Source organism: Curcuma longa, chromosome 10 (assembly GCF_044706935.1).
Source record: "Curcuma longa cultivar G26 ecotype Majalengka, Jawa Barat chromosome 10, ITB_CL_G26_1.1, whole genome shotgun sequence".
Classification (NCBI taxonomy): Eukaryota; Viridiplantae; Streptophyta; class Magnoliopsida; order Zingiberales; family Zingiberaceae; genus Curcuma; species Curcuma longa.
In genome coordinates, this window is record NC_133870.1 from 2,253,291 (window position 1) to 2,273,061 (window position 19,771).

Sequence of the window (19,771 nt, forward strand, 5' to 3'; positions counted from 1 at the left end):
TATTATTTATGTCATTTTTATATTAAGGGCTATTTGTATGGATGTTTTCTATTTTAACTTGGGGTACCGTAATAGGGTTTGATTTGGTTGGTGTGTGTTGGGGGTTGGAGGAGAGGTTGTGGGAAAGATAATGAAATATTATTATATTAAAATATTTTTTTTATCAATTTATTTAAAATTATTCAAATTAATTAAAAATTTATTTTTAATGATATTGTAATAGTTATTATTATAATGACTATAATTATAACCGCTATGGTCATATTTGTTATAATAGTATTAAAGTAGTGATATTAATTAAGTTGGAGTGATTTTAATTAAATTTAAATAAGTTAATAAAAAATATTTTGATATATCAATATTTTATTTATTATAATTTTGATTAAATTATAATTATTTTATAATAATCATGACTACTATAAATTGGTCGATGATGTAACAATTATGCTCATAATTATTACTAATATTGATTTTGATTAAATTGAAATAATTTTAAATAAATTTGATTAATTTTTATTAAGTTAATAAATAATATGATATATCGGTGTATAAAAATATAATAGATACGGTTTTGATTTTTTTTTAATAGAGCCGTTTTTTAATAAAAAATATAATAAAGTGTTCTGATTATTATTAAGTGTTTCGAGGGATTCCTGCGCCGAAACAGCCCACTCTCCTCTCCTCTCCTCTCCTCTCGATCTCACTCTCTTCCTCGAGCTTCTTCCTCCTCGCCGCATCCAACTGCGAGGTTTCCGGCATCGGCGAGCTTCTGGCGAGCGATCGGAGAGCGCCACCTGGGCGTGCCATTGAGGTCCTCTTCTCGTGTGGTTGAGCATCTCGGGTCGTGTGGCCGAGTCCTTCTCCCAGTGACTGCGGATCTGGTTAATTGAGATCTGCCTCTCCTTCTCCGAGAGATCCAGGCGATCCTTTCCCAATTATATTGGTGATCCTTCCCACCCTTCTTTTTCTTCTTCTTCTATTCAGAGCTCATTATTTTGGGTGGAACACGGTTGCCCCTCTCCCTACTGGGTACAGGCTTTGGTGTTTAGGAGGGAAGTTCTGAGTAAAAGATCCTCCTATTATCTTCTATTTCCTTCTTCTATTCTTTGTTTTCTTGGTGTCGAGTTAGATTTAGGTTCTTTTCTCTTTTTCAAGTGGTGGTCAGTATTTTTCTGTTTAGGGGCTGTTACCTGTTTAGCTTTGTTGTCTTTTTTAGGATTGTTGGTTCCTGAGTAAATGGAAAAATTATTGAATTTAAAAATGGATATTTTTCTGATTTGCCGAGATAAGCTTGAACTGTTGAACTTACGGATACTGAGCTACCAAGCAGGGAAGGTCGAGTTGCTGAGTAAGGAAGGCTAAGCTAGGAAGGTCAAGTTGTTGAGCTGGGAGGCCGAGTTACCGAGTAGGGAAAGTCGAGCAGGGATGGTTGAGTAGTCGATCACTCGGGAAGTCAAACTGCCAATTGACTCGAGAGGTTGAATTGGGATTTTGCATAGCACAACTAAGACCTATGTTTAACATAGTTTCCTTAAAATAGATTCGTCTCTTTTTTGACGGTGCTTAGAGGTTCGAATGGACATTTGTTTCCCAGGATACAACAACCCAACCACATTCGTAACCAAACACTAGTTGTTCGTGGCGAAATAAACGTGTGTCCGAATGCTATCATTGCGAACAAGAAGGTAGAGGAAGAAGAGTGGGGAACAGTGGTTGCTTGTGGATGATCGGATTGGATTTCTACTACTCAAGGAAGTCTCTACTTATAGGCTCAAAATCCATTAATCCTACCATATAATGACTATTACTTGACCATTATTTGCCTCTCCTGACTCACTTGAAATGCCAGCAATTAGTGATTAATGGTTGGCCGTTCCAGGCAACATCCATTAATGTGTCCATTTCAGGTTTGAAGTGGTAAGAAAACAATCCTGGGTGACAAAATGTTGGTTGGGTTGCTTGGGCAATTTTTTCCCTTGATCGATTTGACATTCAATGACCAACTCGATAATCAATGCATAGGTCACCCTAGTACACGAGTTAACAAGTTTAGTGCAATCTAAACTCTAGATTTGCACCTCCTATAGGCGCACACATAAGAGAGTCTTATCTATATTTCTCATGATATCTTTAATTGTGATTCAATATAAACCAGTCTTGTTGCCATAAAACTCCCAATATGAAACTATTCTCTCATTCATTTTCATTCACTTTTTTAACAATCCCCTATATGAATGAAAATCAAGAGTATAGGTGAATAACATTTAACAATTGAATCCTGTATAGAATAGGTAGGATTTACCTATTGAATTTTTCCTTGTGAAGATATGTTTACATTACTCGCTGCCTAGTGGACATAATGTTCTTGAATTGTTCCGTCGTTTATGTAAACGATATATCTCATCCATAATCCCTGATACAATTTATTTCTCATGATTGTGTTTGTTTTGGCCCTAACACTCGCCTGATTCTATGAAAAGTTCTAAGAATTTTTTCTTACAATTCTCTTTAACCACTTCTCTCTCATATAGGTGATCTCTTAATTAAGAGCAACTTGCATTACTCCGCTTGAAGCATAAAGATTTGCACTTAACTTTCACACTAGACAGGTACCATTGATTCATTGTGTAATTCCCCCACAATAATCTCTTAAGTCAGTGTGATTAGGTTGCCCTTTTAAACCCAGTTTTTTTGGATCTCTAGTCATCATAGGTTGGGTTTCATTTGTACTAACTTGTTTTATAGGCTTTAATCTCATTTCCTTTGATGAGCTTGCAACTAACTCTCTATTAACCCTTTGCTTAGTGGATTCGTCAGATTATCCTTTAACTTCACATAATCAACATAGATAACTCTAGTCGAGAGTAGTTGTCTAATGGTATTATGTCTATGACATATATGTTTAGAGTTACCATTATATAGATGACTCTATCTCTGTCCAATAGCTAACTAGCTATCACAGTGTATACAAATCACCAACACGGACTTTGGCTATTTAGGAATACTTTCTAAGAAATAGCGTAGCCATTCAGTCTTTTCACAACACTTGTCAAGGGCTACAAACTTAGATTTTATCGTGAATCTAGCTATTACAATCTACTTAGAAGATTTTCACGAAATAACTACGTCTCCCAAAAAAATGTGAATAAAAATCCATTAGTAAAGTTTGAGTCTTTTGTATTAGATATCCAGTTTGCATCATTGTATCCTTCATTCACAACAAAATATATTGTATAGTGCAGCCTATAGTCACGAATATATCTTAAGTATCTTAATACTCTTGTTATTCTTTTCTAGTGTTCAACACTAGGATTACTTGTGTATCTATTTAGTTTGCTCACTACATAGGTTATGTATGGTCGTGTACAACATAGCAGGTATATCTAACTTTTTATAATCCTAGAATACTCTACTTGAGAGATACTCTCACCTCTACTTTTCAATAGATGTTGATTTGTATCTATCGAACTTTATGCCAATGTAGAATCATTTTTATTAAATCTCTTAAGAATCTTGTCCACGTAATGAGATTCACTCAAAATAAGTCCTTTTGATGTTCTAAGAATTTTGATTCCAAAATTCAGTGGCTCATGTCTTTCATGTTGAATCTTAAGTTCAATATATCTTTAGTGGATTTTTATTTTATCATTATTTTCAATGATAAGTATGTCATCTACATAAAAACATAAAATAACATAGTGATTTTCTGTGTTTTAATGTAGACACATTTGTTACATTCATTAATTTTAAATCCACTTTTCTTCGTGGCGTTATTAAATTTTTCATAACACTGCTTTGGAGTTTATTTCAAGCTATATAACGACTTCACTAATCTATAAATTTTGTTTTCCTGTCTTGAAGCAAAAAACTCTTTGGGTTGCTCCATGCAAATTTCCTCTTCTAAATTTTCATTTAGAAAAATTATTTTTACATCTATTTGATGTATTTTCAGATTCCATAGAGTGACAACAACCAGTAATACTCTGATGGAGGCTATTCTCATTACTAAAGAATAAGTATTAAAATAATCACTGTCTTCTCATTGTCAATAACCTTTAATTATTAATCTTTCTTTGTACTTATCTAATTCTATCTGATTTCATTTTCTTTTTGAAAATTCACTTGTAATCCAATGATTTACTTCCTAGAGGAAGATCCACCAGATACTAAGTATGATTTTGCAATACCGAATCAATTTTAAATGCAATTGCATCTTCCCATTGAGGTTCCTTTGAAGAATAGCTTCTGAATAGTTTTGAGATTCACTTTCGACCGTGAAAGTAAGAAAATTCGTACCAAAGTATTTTTCTACATGAATTATTTTACGTTGTCTGAGCTCAACCTTATCGGGTTTATCTTGTTCTTGTATTTCATATGCCATTTTTAAGAAACTTACCTCCTCTTTAAAATTAAGCAGAAACACTTGTTTGTTTGAGGAGTGAGGTTGTTGTTTCATGTCTACTTTCATGTTCAGTATAAAACTCAATGAATAATGATACATATTTACCACCTCGGTCATTCTGTACCATCTTAATTTTTTTATTAAGTTTGTTTTCAATTTCATTTATATAAAAAATAAATTTCTTTATGACTTCATCTTTACTTTTGAAAAAATATATAATATAAAATTTTGTGTTATCATTAACAAAAGCGATGAAATATTTATTTCCATCACGTGTTTGTACCCCTTTTAAGTTGCACACGTCTATATGGATCAAGCCAAACGGTTCACTACTATCAATATACCTTGTTAATTTTACGTAAACACAAATCTCGCACTTGTATTTCAAATCAATTTGGAATGTAGGTATACTTTTCAAGTTAATTAATCTACGTAAAGTATCATAATAATATGTCCTAGTCTACCACGCCACAAGTTAGAAGACTCAAGAAAGTAAGCAGATAAATTATTTATTTTATTGATTTTAGATCAAATGATTATTATACTGAATTTGAACAACCCATCACATGCATAACCTTTCCCTACAAACATTTCATTTTTGGACAGAATTACTCTGTTCAACTCAAATATAATACAAATATTATACTTGCTCAGAAGCGATTTGAACACTACATTCTTTTAAATTTCTAGAACACATAATGTATTGTTGAGAGTCATCTCCTTTCTAAAGAACATTTTAAGAACCATTTTACCTTGACCCTTGATGTTCGAGGTTGTACAGTTCCCTATAGATAACTTTTCCCCATCTTTGATTTTTTTTAAAGTTGTGGAGCGACTCTTTATTAGACCACACGTGTGGTAACACTGGTATCGATCTACCACTGTCTCAAGTTTGAACCCATAAGGTTCACTTCGGAGATCACAGTACAAAGGTCCATGTTTGGCCCCTCATTGTTGTTTACTAGATTGGCCTCTTCCTTGACTTCTTGCATTTCGAGGATTTGTGACCGACTCGATCACAATTATAGCATTTCTCAAGGAACTTCTTTTTACTGACGCCTCTTCTAGGGCCCACTTTGGCCCCCGTTATTGAATGAATCAGGGGTTTTCGAGCTTTGATCGTGCTTAACCATGTTGACTTTAACAATAGTCTGAAAGAACTTTTTTTGTCTGAACTTGTGTCTTAATGCGAAGTTTATCAATGAGTTCCTTGACATTCATCTTCTTCCGCTTGTGCAAGTAGTTTTTGAAGTCCTTCCAAGCAGGTGACAACTTTTCAATGATAATTGCTACCTGAAAGGTTTCACTCAGCACTATGTTCGTCGAGTGAATCTTATACAGGAATACCTGAAGCTTCTGCACTTGACTTGATTGATCGCTATTTTGGAATTAACCATCTTGTAGTTCAGGAATCGATCAATAATAAATTTCTTGGCCCTCTCATTCTTTGTCTTATATTTTTGGTCCAAAGACTCCATAGTTCCTTCATCGTCCTCTTCGTGTTGTATACATTGTATAACAAATTGGTGAAGTAGGGTATAGAAACTCTGAATGGTTTCATGCTTCTACAATACTAACGGTTTGAATATCAGTGTCATCCAAGGTTTAAAATTTTGAGTCGTGCTGTAGTTTTAGTTTATGACTGAATGATACGATTTCAGTATCGTATTGTGTCATGCTGATAAAGTTTTTGTACTTTTAAAATATAAAATATATTAATTAAATAAGATTTTTATTAATATTTGATTGCTATAGATATTTACTATTAAGCTAAATTTGATATTATCTCATAAAATATTAGATACTTATTGAGTAAAAGTTGATTTAGGATTAAGTGAAGTTCACCGAGTAAATATGATATGATTAGGTAGGTTTAAACTAGATATAATTTGAATTTATTTTGATCAGTTTAAAATTAAACTAAATTTATACATAAACTAATTTAATTTATTGATAGTAGTATATTTTATAAGGTTTGAATATCTTTCATCCTTAAATAGATTTTATTCTCCCTATTTACACATCATGGATGAATGAATTAACCATAGACGGAGGGAGAAAAATAAATTATATATTTTTCTTTCATGTATGGATAGAGGAAAAAAATTAACAGAGGATGGAAAAAATATTAAGAGACGAAAAAGAAATATCTACGAAAAAATAAAAATGAAAATAGGGTTAAAAAAAAAAAAAAAATAACCCCACTACCCAACGACTCACCACGAGGTTGCGTCGGCTCTGTGACCTTGAGCTTGCAAGCTTGGTGTCGTGTTGGTTGGCGGGCAGAAAGTTAAATTTCGGTTGTGCTGACAGACAAGACACAAGATCTTATACCTTGGTGTCATCCTCAACTAGCTTAGAAGACTCCTTCATTAGAAAACTAAGGCAAGCCAATTTAAGTGTAGTTAGATAGAAGAGCATCTTTTACTATTACCGCTTGAAATTCAACTCAGTGAAGTTCTCTGGCTTCTCCCCATGGTTGATTAGAATAAACATAGCCGGGGCAGAGGGGGCTTGTGAGTGTTGAATAGCTTGCTTATTAACACTTTCACTTGTCATTTTAATAGAACGAACTGTTTTAATATTGTTGGTGCCGGAGTAAATGGAAAATTACTGAATTTAAAAAATTGATACTTATCTGGTCTATTGAGATGGGCTTGAACTGCTGAAATCAGGGATGTCAACCTACCGAGCAAGGAGGGGTTGTCAAGTAGGTAAGGCCTAGCTGAGAAGACCGAGTTATCGAGCAGGGAAAGCCTAGCTGTCGAGCTGGGAACCAAGTAGGAAAGGCTGAGTTGTCGATCGCTCGGGAAGTCTAACTGCCAAGTGACATGGGAGGCCGAGTTGGGACTTTGCAGAGCATAATAGAGGTCTGTGTTTAACATAATTTTCTTAAAATAGATTCGTTCTCTCTCTGGCAATGCTTAGAAGTCTGAATAAATGTTTGTTGCTCAAGATGCAACTGTTCAACCACATTCACAACCAAGCACTGGTTATTTGTGATAAACTGAACGTGTGCCTAAATGCTATCACTAGGAACAAGAAGTTGGAGGATGAACAGTGGGGAAGAGTGGTTGCTTGGGCAATTTTTTGCACTGATTTGTCCAACATTCAATGTGTATAGGTCGTGTGCGTACACGAACCAACTGGGTTTAGTGCAATTCAAGCTCTCGATTTGGGTTGGGCTGCTTGGTAAATTTCTGCCCTAATCGATCCAACACTCTATGCGCACACGTTGTATTAATACACGAACCAACTAGGCTTAGTGCAATATGAGCTCTCAATTTGCAACCCTTGTGGGTGTGCGTGTAAGAGAGAGCCTCTCATCCATATGTCTAACATCTTTGGTTGTGATTCAATATAAACCAACTTTGTTGCCATGAAACACCCAATGCGGGATTATTCTCCCAGTCATTTTCATTCACTTTTCTAACAAGCTTTGTTTGTAGGATGTTCCTTTGTAGATAGAGAGTTTGGAAACCTTGATGATTGTACTTTGATATAATCTTTTGTGGGTTATAATTTTCTCTTGTTATCATCTTTTTTGTGGAAACATATTTGTTTTTGGCCTGAGACCTATTTACATGTTTTTTAGACATGTTCGTATCCCTATCATGATGATATTTCAGGCTGTTCAAGAGATTTATGGTACCATGGCCCCTGCTCAATCTTTGTCTGATGCCAAAGAAGTTAAACCTGATGTGTCTGTGAAATCAGAGAACAAGGATTTTGCAGACACAAAAGAGGCTGTAGGTTTTTGTTCATATAATGGTGAAGATCGCATACTCTGTGATGGCTCCTTGAAAGACATGGCCAGGGATGTAGATGTGCTGGAGGAAAGAAAACTGAACCACATTGTAAAATCTGAGAACTTGGTGTTGGTGGATGACAAAGATGCGTCAGGATTGTTGCGTACAAACAATTGTGAAGATGTTGATTATTGTGTTGGATCCTCTACTTCCTTGAATAAGGTTTACAATGATGCTGATGAGGAAATTGACATTGTCAATTGCACAGAAGGCATTGATGGCAAGACAGTGAATTTTGATGACCCAGATGCAACTGAGTATTCGAGCTCTTTTGGGAACACTTTCTCAGGCTTAGAAAGCGAGTTGAAACAAGAGAATGGGGATATGGAAGTTGATTCACCCTTTGTTCCTTCAAATGGGGATCCCACTGTATTGGATGTGCTTAATAGGGATTTTAGGTAAGCTTCTGCAGACACAATGATCATTTTTTTATTAGGTGCTTACTTTTTCTTTTTTCTTATTTTAGGATTATTTTATCTGTAACTGTGCCATCCATTGTATCTACTTTTTTTTTTTCATTTTTGGGGCTTATAGACTCTGATTGAATCAAGTCATTGACTAGAAGTTATGAGGAGCTAAAATAAAGGAGACTATTTTAGATCTCTCTCATTTATGTGCCTTGAGGGAGCTGAGAAACTTAGGAAAATTGATGCGAGCAGGAATGGAACATATTGGAGGAGAAATTCAGTAGCAAAGGAGACATGTTAGATTAGTAGTATGAAGACAGGATATACTTTAGGACAACCATCTTCATGCCTAAAAGAAACTTTAAATGATTGTAATTGGTAACTCTAATATATTGTGCAACTCTAGATTCAAGTTTGTTTTTAATGGATTCTATCTTACTCTCACTTGTATCTGAGTATTCAACCCCAGTACGAATTTAGGTGTTGAACATATCATATTCTCAAGTCAAAACATAATGTAAAGGAGACCTAAATTTTTGACACATGCCATTAGTAGAGATCATGTTGTGTTGAAGCAGGTAGGGAGGTGAGATTGCATAACCTAAGTGTCTGCATAACATAGATTGCGTGTATTGTAACATCATATTAAAAATTCTAGAAACTTATTGCTCAAAACACCTAAAAATTTTAAGAATATGGACATACCAAAACATAGTCAATGTATTCAATTTAGTTGATTAGCTGACTTTTGAGTATATAACAAATTAATTAAAAATATATAGAGTAGAAGAGGTTTAAAGTATGGCTTCTTGCTGGAGTTTTGATTCCCATTCACAACATTGGGTCAACACTCCACTTGTTTCTAAGCATTCTGAGATGACTTTTAATCCTAAATATTCTTGCACTTGGTTTGTTTGCTTTCAAAAATATGGCTATAATAATTAGAAAGTCAATTGAATCGAAATTTTAAAGAAACAAGTTACAAACAAGCATCAAAGTAACAATTATACGTCATTAGATGCAAAAGAAGTATTGAGCATCTGATGTTGAAGCAGTTATAATTAATAACTAATAAGTTAATTGTATATATAACCCATCAGAATTATAATTAATATAATACATTAATTTCTATAAATGTACATCTTAATTAATATAAATATTATTAATATCCTACATTAAATATGCTTTATGAACACTATAATTTACAAATATGTCTTTCTGAATTATTAGATGCCACCCATATACACATATAACTAGTGATTAATCAATTAGTTTCTATAATTTTAAATTTGTATTTGAAGTTAAAATCATATAATTAATCAATTAGTTAATATTCCAATTAATTGATCATAACACATCACACTGTCAGTAGATCCTCATGACTGCACTTGATACCTTTCACCTATTTAGATCACTTAGTGCCTCCTCTTCTCCATGTCTTTATGTAGTGTCCTTGATATCTTCGTCACTGCCACTTCCTCCAGTACGCCACTTCCTTCCTCCCTTCTTTTTTATTATTATATATTCTTTTCTTCCCCACACCCATGACCAACAATTAAAATCAAGAGTGAACTCATGGGATGAGCAATCTTTGTGAGTAGGGCGTTGGCAACAGAAATCACAGGATGTGATTCACCTAGATTGCCTCTGTATCAACTGGTGTTGGGTATTGTTCCCCACATTGAATGGCAAATTTTGGTTCACCTAGTATGGCATGAATTCCAATCCGTTCTCTTATCACTACCCTGAGAACTATCCCAAACAAGTCTGAAACACAAGAGATGAGAAATTAATTTTAAATAACTAGACCTGAGATCAATCTAAGTGAACTAACTTCTTATGCTATATAAAAACAAATACAATCCTTCAGTTCTAATGTCCACGGCTGTTCACACAAATATAACTTGAATACATTGGTCATGACTTCAGTGGTTAAAGATACTCTTGATATCTTATATAAATTTGTTTGTTAAACATGGCCAATATTACTCTAGCACATTGGACAAACAACTTCCTGGAAGAGCCAAATGCTCATGGGAGAAAATCCATCAGTCTTCTCATGTGGAAATCCAAAGAGTACCTATTTTTGCCAGATCTATTAGCATCCTAGAATATTTCAGATACTATTTTTAGAAAATATAAGCATGCTAAAACATATATGACAATTTTTTAGCATATTTATAGTGTAAAATGGAATCTATGGCAAAAGGCAAGTATAAAGCACCAGGATTCTTCGGTTTTAATTTTCACAATGCTGGTGACAGTGATATAATCCATCAGTCACGAAAGTTGTTCAGTGTTTAAAGATATCTCTGGATTTCAAAAATGAATTTGCTTTTTGAACATTGTGGATGTTCCAACTTTCCAGGAAGAAGAAAGTGAGTGCCCAATGGAGAAAATGTATCAGTCCTCTAATGTGGAGATGCCAATGGTTAGAGTTGCGCATGAAACTATTACTCTCACAAGCTTCAATGTATGATAAGGAGCTTGCTGCATACAAGCATGAAAAAGAACTTCAGTCGAAGATTATTGAGTTAGATAGTTCTGGCTCTAGATCAGTTCCCTTCACATCTCGAACCAATGGGAAAAGAGTCATGAAAAGGAGAAAAAGGAAAAGAACAGAAGATAAAGTTGACATATCATCATATATGTCAAATCATGTTGTATTTTCTTACTATGGTAGCTATCAGTTCCATATGCCTATTTTTCTGTCATTTTAATGCAACACATGGTAACTTATGCTAGTGTTGTGCAGAGAATAGGAGAACTGATACAGACGGCCACTCAGTTGATGATGATTGTGGTGAAGGTAATGCTTTCTGCTAATGTTCAGGATTTTCTGATTATGGTTAGAAATAAATGGTGTTATAGTTATTCTATTGTTGTAACACATGGTATTAATGAGATATGATGAAAATGTGTTAACCTCCACAAGATGAAGTAGCGGTAAGAATTAACAAGGAAAAGTTGCTTCATTGCACAAACATTCTATTTAAACATGTATAATAGTTATCCATATGATCGTCAGACAATTGCTGAGCAGATGAATCTAGTTATCTAACTCCCCAGTTGAACTTTATGTGAAGGGAAAAGAAAATTGGCATGAAACATCACCTGAAGACCACTGTTCCATTTACCACTTTCTAATGCAAGGAAATACATAACTACAATAAATAATGTATTTGTTCCATTAACATATGTTTTTTCTGCATTGGATTTTCTAGCTAGATTGAGTGGTTTTTACTTTCAAAAGTTTGTGAAATCCGATTGTGATACCACACCTCATAATGTTTCTTTAAATTAGAGAAAGGTTATAAGATGTATTTTTTTGAATATTTTTTATCCTTTCATTAAATTGACAAAACATATTTATTATGGAGAGGATAGAAATACAAGTATTAGGAGAAATATACGATGACTCGAATACGACATTGGATAAGATGGTATCAAAGTTGAAAATAATAGCTAAGAGTATCCGCGGTGAGTCAAAGAGACGTGCACCGCTAAGTAAAGAATCTTGTTGGTGGAATGAGAAAGTACAAGAAAAAGTAAAAGAAAAACGAAGAGCCTATAATGTATTATGTACTTATAAGGACAAGAAAAATTTTAAAAATATACAATAGTGAAGAAAAAGACCAAGAAAGTAGTGAATGAAATTAAGAATGAAACTTTTGAATATTTATATTGAAAATTAGATACAAAAGAAGGGAAAAGAGATATTTATAAAATAGCTAAAGCGAGAGAGAGAAAGACAAGGGATCTTATTCAAATAAGATGTACTAAAGATGAATATAATAGGGTATTAGTAAATGATAAAGAAATGAAAAAACGATAGAAGATGTATTTTTATCAACTTTTTAATGAAGGTTTAGATGACCAACTTAACTTAAGTAATTCAAGTAGATCAAATGAATATAGAAATTTAAATTTTTATCGTAGAATTCAAACTTCAGAAGTAGAACAAGTTTTAAATAGGATGCAAAATGAAAAAATAGTTGGACCAGATGATGTTCTAATATAAGTATGGAAGTGCTCAGGGATATAAGGTATTGAATAGCTTACAAAGTTATTCAATCTGATATTAAAAATTAAAAAAATACTCGATTAATGCAGGATAAGTACTTTAATTTACTTATATAAGAATAAAAGAGATATACAAAATTGTGCAAATTATAAAGGTATTAATCTAATGAGTCATATCATGAAACTTTAGGAAAGAGTAATAAAAAAAATTAAGAAAGGAGACCATGGTAATTAAAAATCAATTTGGATTTATGCCTGGAAGGTCGATAATAGAAGTTATACATCTTCTCAAATAATTAATTGAAAAGTATCGAGAATAGAATTAAAACTTACATATGGTATTAGTCAACCTAGAAAAAACTTATGATAGAGTCCCAAAGGAAATTATATGGAGAATTATAGAAAAGAAAAGTATTAGCATAGTATATATTGAACTAATTAAGTATATATATGAGAATGTAATGACAAGAGTGAAGACTTCATGCAGATTAACTGAAGCATTCCCTATAAAGATAGTTACATCAAGGATCAATTCTAATTCCTTATCTTTTCACATTAATTATGGACGAACTCACTAGACACATCCAAGATATAGTACCACAATGCATGTTATTTGCAGATGATATTGTTTTGGTAGATTAGACATGTGAAAGAGTAAATGCTAAACCGGAGTTTCAATTGGGATACTGTCCGGAGTTGTCGCTCGGGTCTAGTGATGCTTTCGGAGGCGTCGTGCGTGCTCGATGACCCCACCGGAGGCGTTGCTTGGGCCCAGCGACGCCATCGGAGGCGTCGCCTAGGCCCGACTAGACCCGACCACGGGCTTGGTCCAGCCCGGACTCGGCCCGGACCCGGCCCGGGTCAACGGACCGGGTGGCCCGTTGACCCGGTTAGCCGGGCCGAACTGGAACCATGCCGGGCCGGTTTCGGTTCAAGAGATGTGAAACCGGCGGCCCGCCAGTTCAAAACTTTAATTTTTTTTTGTTTTTCCTCGAACGGAGTCCGATGCAGTCTGCGTAGTTTCATCGGCGGTCATCAACAAAAGGGGCGTCGAAGAGGAGTCCAAGAGCAACGTCAAAACGGTGGAAGAGGGTTACGAGGCGACGGCGATAGCGAACGAGGCGATCATGGGGAAGACGCCATGCCACGAAGCAAGGCAACCAGAAGCGGCTCCCTCGCCGTCAGCGACCGACGAATTCAACCGGCGAATCGATGATTTCATCAAGAAGAACCACGAACAGATCCGGCTTCTTAATGGCCGGTGACGGCCTAGGAGATCAATCGACGAATAAATAAAAACATAAACTTTATCTTTATCTTCTTCATAGCTCTTCAAAACCCTCTCAGAGAAAACTTCTAATGGCGGAAGGAGACAAAAGGTCCAACTTCTCAGGTAATCATTGTGCTCCTTTACCTTTTTCTGCCGCTAGAGATTATGCTACTTTAAGCAGACAGAATCAACATCGCTCAGTGACAATTAATCTTCTTGGTCTAGCAAGCACATGATAGTTTTATGTGTCTTCCTCCTTTTGGTTCTACAGGTTCTTCCTGGAATGCTGGACTTGTTCTTGGTTGTAGCTGATTCAACTGCCAAATGACATGATCTGGTAGAAGAATGTTTTTTTTTCCTTCTGGTTTTACTGCTAGCTTAGTGTTTGATATAGCCCTGCTTATTGATGAAGTGCACTTTTTTTAATAAATTTTAAATTTTTTAATATAATAATCTCGAACCGTCGCGAACCGTGAACCGGCGGTTCCGAACCGTGAACCGTAACCATCTTGGACGGTTAAGGTTAAGGGTCGACCTGCCATGCAACCGTCGAACCGGCGGTTCCGAATCGTCAGTTCTGAACCGTGGTCGGGTCTAGGCCCGACGATGCCCCCAGAGGCGTTGTGTGAGCCGTGCTGGCCACACGGGCTGTGCGTGCCCTGGTCGTGTGTGCCCAATCATGGATTTTTTTTCGCAACGCCTTCAGAGGCGTCACATGGGCTACGCGTGCCCCGGTCGCACGAGCCGTGCGTGCCCGATAAAACGTAGATTTTAATAATCAACTCCTAGTTATAGTTGGGATAATTTAAATAGGCCTAATTAAAGCCTCACAAAATTATCCTATTATTTTTAAAAAATATATTTTATTTTTTTAAAATTTTAGATTAATTTTTTTTATTTTTAGTTAATATATTTTATATTTTAAAAATATTGAAATTATACCGGCACGATACTAAAACTGTATCTTTCCGGTCTGGGATCGAAACCTCGGCACAGCTCGATATTTTAAACCTTGATTGAGAATTTTAAGTATTTAGGACCATTTCTATAAAAGGATGGAGGGATTGACAGAGATGTCTTATATAAGATACAAGCGTGATGGTTAAAATAGAGGAGCGTCAGGTGTTCTTTGTGATCGTACAATACCTCCAAGATTTAAAGAAAGTTTTACAAAATAACGGTTAAACGTGCTATGTTATATGAAGCTGACTGTTGGGCTATAACTTGAGCGCATGAATAGAAGATGAAAGTTACAGAGATAAGAATGTTAAGATGGATGTGCGAATATATAAAGATGAATAAAATAACAAATAAAAATATTAGAGAAAAAGTTAGAGTTGCACTTATTGAGGGAAAACTCAGGAAGGCATATTTAAGATGGTACGGACATATACATAAACGACCAATATATGCTTCAGTTAGATAATGTGGAATTATGACAAATGGGCACATCAAACGAGAAAGAGGAAGATAAAAAAAAATTTGATTAGTAACAATAAAACAAAATAAAATTTATTTAAATATAAATGATAATATAGTAGGGGATAAAATCTAATAACGTAGAAGGATCTATATAGCCAATTCCACCTAGTGGAATAAAACTTGATTGTTATTGTTGTTGTTGTTATTTCATTAAATTGACTCTTATTAACTTTTTTCCGTATACCTTATTTTTTCAAAGGAAAAAATGTAATTTATAATAGTAATTTTTTTTCCTACTCAATATTTTAAAAGTTTTAACAAAACCGCTTTTATGAAGGACAAGCTATGCATGAGATACCAAACATTCTCTCTTCACATGGCCACATAAAAGTTATTCAAGCCAATTAATCCTGGCTTGTTAAATTTGAAATTGTGTCTAAGTTAATGACTTGATTAAACAATTTGCCACATAGACAAACAAGACCCGTATGTTATGTATTGGTTAGTTTATCTTGTAAGTTTTCCTTCGATGTACTGATTGATTGGTTGACATGTTTGTTAAATGATGTGTTTTGTGATGTATTTATTGTTTGGATTACATTCTTGACATGCATGTTAAATGCTATCTGTTTTGAGATATATGTTTTATCACCATACAAAATAATCCATATTGAAGTATGAATTATTTAGGATGATTAATGTGAATGGAAAACTTTATTTATATTTTTCTCCAAGTTTATTGATTTGATATTTTTCCATGTGCTCTTCAAACACAGGACCCGTATGCAGCCTTGGTTATTACTTTAAGCAATATAGAGTTTTTATGATTCATCAATGAATGTCTATCTGGCAACAAGCCAACAATCTGGTAGCCAGCGACACTCGTTGTAATACTGTGCTATCCTGACTTGTACCCTGAGATTAAATCATGAGTTAGCTTTATAATCGACCTGAAAAAGAAGAAAATGAGTGTTGCTTTCTTTCCACTCCTAATCTAGTTCCTTAAATAGACTGTCTTCTTTTTTTTTTGCTTCACATGCTTATACAATTCCAGTGAATAGAATGATAACTAGCTTTGGAAATTATTTGAGAGGAATGTTGTGGAAGAAGAAGTGCCTTTGTGTCATTTCTTCCTTGGAGCACTTGTGATGCCTAAAACAATTCAGTTAGTGAAAACATATTCTACCTGTAAGATAACTATTTCTAGAGATTTACTTTCAGGGATATCTTTTATTTGGAGACAATAACATATATCAGAAATTCAAAATTCAAAATTTTCTAAGACAAATTTTTGCTTTACTCTAAGAATTTAGTTTTTTTATAGAAATACAGGATTGTTTATATTATTCATTGACATCTTTTTTACCATGTTTCATCATGAATGATTGCATCAGATGACAACATAGGCAATGATGATAATGAATGGTTGCTTGGCTTGAAAGGCAGTGATGGTTACCTTGAACAAATTCTTTTGAACATTGAATCTGTTCAATCTCGAATTGTGAAGTTGAAGACTCAGCTCAACAATGTGATGGGCAGAGATGTGAGAGAGCGTTCTGCTGCCAATTTATTTCTGGGAGATCCACCGGTGAGTTTTCTGCAAAATGTTAATGGTGGAGGTACATTGTCAACTGGGTTGCCGGGTACACTGCCACACTATGATTCTGAATGTGAGACGGAGGCGGTTATGCATATGAGTGAAGGTTCAAGCTATGGTGATGCTGCAGATATTGGTATAATTAAAAGCACAATTGGCTTGTTGTCGTCTGCTGGTGATGTAACCCTTGATCAGAACCACATGAGAGACTTGTGCAAAGATGTAAGAATTCTGCTCTCTGCTTTTTGTATTTTTTGCTGCCTTGTGTTTTTAAACCTAGCCGATCCCATCTAGTAGGATAAAGCTTGGTTATTGTTATTGTGTGTTTTCAAACCTGTGCCAGGTCAGCATGTTCAACTGGTTAAACTGGAACCAACTAGAGGTCAAACTGGTCCAAATTTATTTATAGCAGCCACCGAGTTTAATTGGACCACTTCAACAGGAAAACTGGGAACCTACAGGGCTTCCAGTGTCCTATCCAGTCTAGTTTTAGAAAACTGTTAGTCGCAGCTACTGCTCTGAAAAGCATTTATTTATTGACCATGAGCTTTTATTTCTTGAACCATGTTTACAATTTAATGAATCTATATTATCAAGAATATCTTTTGATTGGTTTCTATCTTGTGTGGAGTTGCAGAATGAAGAAGATGTGTTGATTGATAACCAATTAGCTGAGGAAGAATATCAGAACTTTGAGAAGGTGAGTCATGAAACAGATAAACTTGAGGATATGGAAAAGCCAAACAGCGAGATCCATTCCGGTGACGAAAGTACTGCTCCTATGGCATCAGTGCCAGTAGAAAGTTCACCAGCAACTAATGTTGAAATGCCACCGCAAACAGTCGAGAAGAAGCCCTGCTACACCGGTAAAAGGAGAGGACGGAAGCCCAAGAAAAAAAAGAGGCAAGCCAGTTTGGTTGCTGCTCCTTCTCAACCAAAGATTAAGAAGCTTCATGTATCTAGTTCTTCAAGGAGCAGCAGGGCTCATACTCGTGGTCCTTCCAAGACTGAGAAGCTTCAGGCTTCGAGCCCTAAACTCTGGAGGAGTGAGAGGCTTAAGATGCGAAGACTGGCAGGCAAGAAGACATGATGAGTGTGTTGAGACTTCGCCCCTTGAGGTTAGATGCCAAGACTGATTGGCAAAAGAAACACAAGTTAGTGTTCAATTGTACATCCATTAATTTGACTTTCATCCTCTCCTAGAACAAAAGTTGTATGATACGACTCGACTACTGTGGTATGCCTTGTTTATTCCTGGGTGGTCCCTACCCCAACAGTCTCAATGTGTCAGACAGGTATCATACAGTCGTTTGTAGTTGTAACAATTGAACATGGTAGCAAGACACAATCCTGTAGGTCAGTTTCTTTGATAGAGAGGAATTATTAGCGATATTAACATGCAAAATAAAATATGCAGTGGAATTGAAACAAAGATGAGATATTAATGCTTACTTGGTTTGAAATTCTCATTTCATATGATCTTTCGACTGTGTGCTCCTGAAAGCCATTTATATTTGTTCCTTCGATTTCTTTTGGATAGATGTGGAGACACTTCTTTCAAGTTTCCATTAGGAGAACAATTTGAGGTTTACAATTGGGAGGGGAAGAGTTTAGAAGAGCTTTAAGAATTAAGAAAAACATAACAGTCAATATTAGCTCTAAACATCTTCAATTCGCTCCTTTATATAAGCCTCCTTTTAACTTCATTATTTAGACACCCCAACTTCAATTTGTGACCTATGATGTGTCCAGTACGTCATCCCACACAATGGTGCGATGGTAAAAAGTGGGATGGGCTTCATAGGCAATGAAAATTCAAATTTTACTCAGGCATATTATATCTGAGGAGAATGAAAAATTTATAATATTGGGTCATCTACCAGGTTTCGTTTGTATTTTTCAATTTATTTTGATGATCAATAAAAAAATTTTATAGGACTGAGTTTCCACTCGAATTGGATACCTGAATTTTTCATTCGAGACTATATCAATCATTTTGTTTTATTAATTTAAGTATTCAGTTCTTTGAACCAACTAATCTCCTAAGTTGCTTGGTCCGATCTCATGAAAGTTTTCCACCGGCCATCAAGGTAAATCCGGAAAGCGCAGATCAATCTAGGCAGGTGGTCCAAAATCATGAGTGATTTGAGCACCACGAGCGTATAAGGTGTCATGTGTGTGAATAGAACACGTTGCGTGGGAGTCCATTCTATCGTTTACCATCATACTGTGCCTCAGGGGCAACTATACTCATTATATTTTTTGATAATATAGGTATTCGATTCTTACGATTCAACTAATCTTAAAGGTGATCGATCTGGCTCTATGAAAATTTTCAACCGACCATCAAAATAAATCGAGAAGCATAGATGATCTTGACGGACAATTTAGCATCGTAAGTTTTTCAAACTCTCCAAATATAATATACCTTGAATAAAATTTGAATCTTCGTTTCTTAAAGAGCCCGACTATACTCATCATTATTTGTGTGGGAGAGGAAGGTAATTGACCCAAACTATAACTAAGAAAAGGCAGAGGTAGGAATACATAGGAGATAAAAACTAAGGATATTAAGGGAATTTGGGGGAAAAGTTACATCAACGAAATACGTATAAGAAGTAATGCTAACAAAGTAAATTAATAAATTGAAGAATCAAGCTCCTCTATGTCATTTGAAAAGATAGCTACGAATTTTAAGCACTTACATATGGATGAAGGCACATTTTAAATTTAAAACCTTAGTATAACTTCTAGCATTGTAGCAAATTAATCTAGCTGATACATTTTAAGTTGTAAGACATCTAAATTTTGTTATTAAATATGCTTCAGTTATATTTTCAC

General features: G+C 35.0%; 1 protein-coding gene across 6 annotated transcripts; it reads left to right on the plus strand.

The window, feature by feature from the left end:
- The first annotated feature begins 686 nt into the window (after positions 1-686).
- On the plus strand, positions 687-18,302 carry LOC141836180 (uncharacterized). Of its 6 annotated transcripts, XM_074723608.1 has the most exons (7): positions 687-943; positions 7,078-7,272; positions 8,032-8,609; positions 10,987-11,297; positions 11,374-11,427; positions 16,728-17,152; positions 17,568-18,302. In XM_074723608.1, exons 2-7 carry the CDS (start codon positions 7,234-7,236, stop codon positions 18,018-18,020), a joined length of 1,860 nt encoding a protein of 619 aa, XP_074579709.1. In that variant the 5' UTR covers positions 687-943; positions 7,078-7,233; the 3' UTR covers positions 18,021-18,302. The 6 variants fall into 6 exon arrangements, with proteins under 6 accessions (XP_074579709.1, XP_074579710.1, XP_074579713.1 ...); XM_074723609.1 differs by lacking the exon at positions 7,078-7,272 and having other exon boundaries at positions 7,998-8,609; XM_074723612.1 differs by lacking the exon at positions 7,078-7,272.
- The last annotated feature ends 1,469 nt before the right edge of the window (positions 18,303-19,771 follow it).

What these genes read in the sequence shown, in the direction of transcription:
- LOC141836180 (XM_074723606.1), top strand. Translation starts at nt 7,987, where the DNA reads ATGTTTTTTAGACATGTTCGTATCCCTATCATGATGATATTTCAGGCT. An exon ending in GTGCTTAATAGGGATTTTAG is followed by an intron (nt 8,610 to 10,986) that starts GTAAGCTTCTGC and finishes CCAACTTTCCAG; the next exon opens with GAAGAAGAAAGTGAGTGCCC. An exon ending in TGAGAGACTTGTGCAAAGAT is followed by an intron (nt 17,153 to 17,567) that starts GTAAGAATTCTG and finishes GTGGAGTTGCAG; the next exon opens with AATGAAGAAGATGTGTTGAT.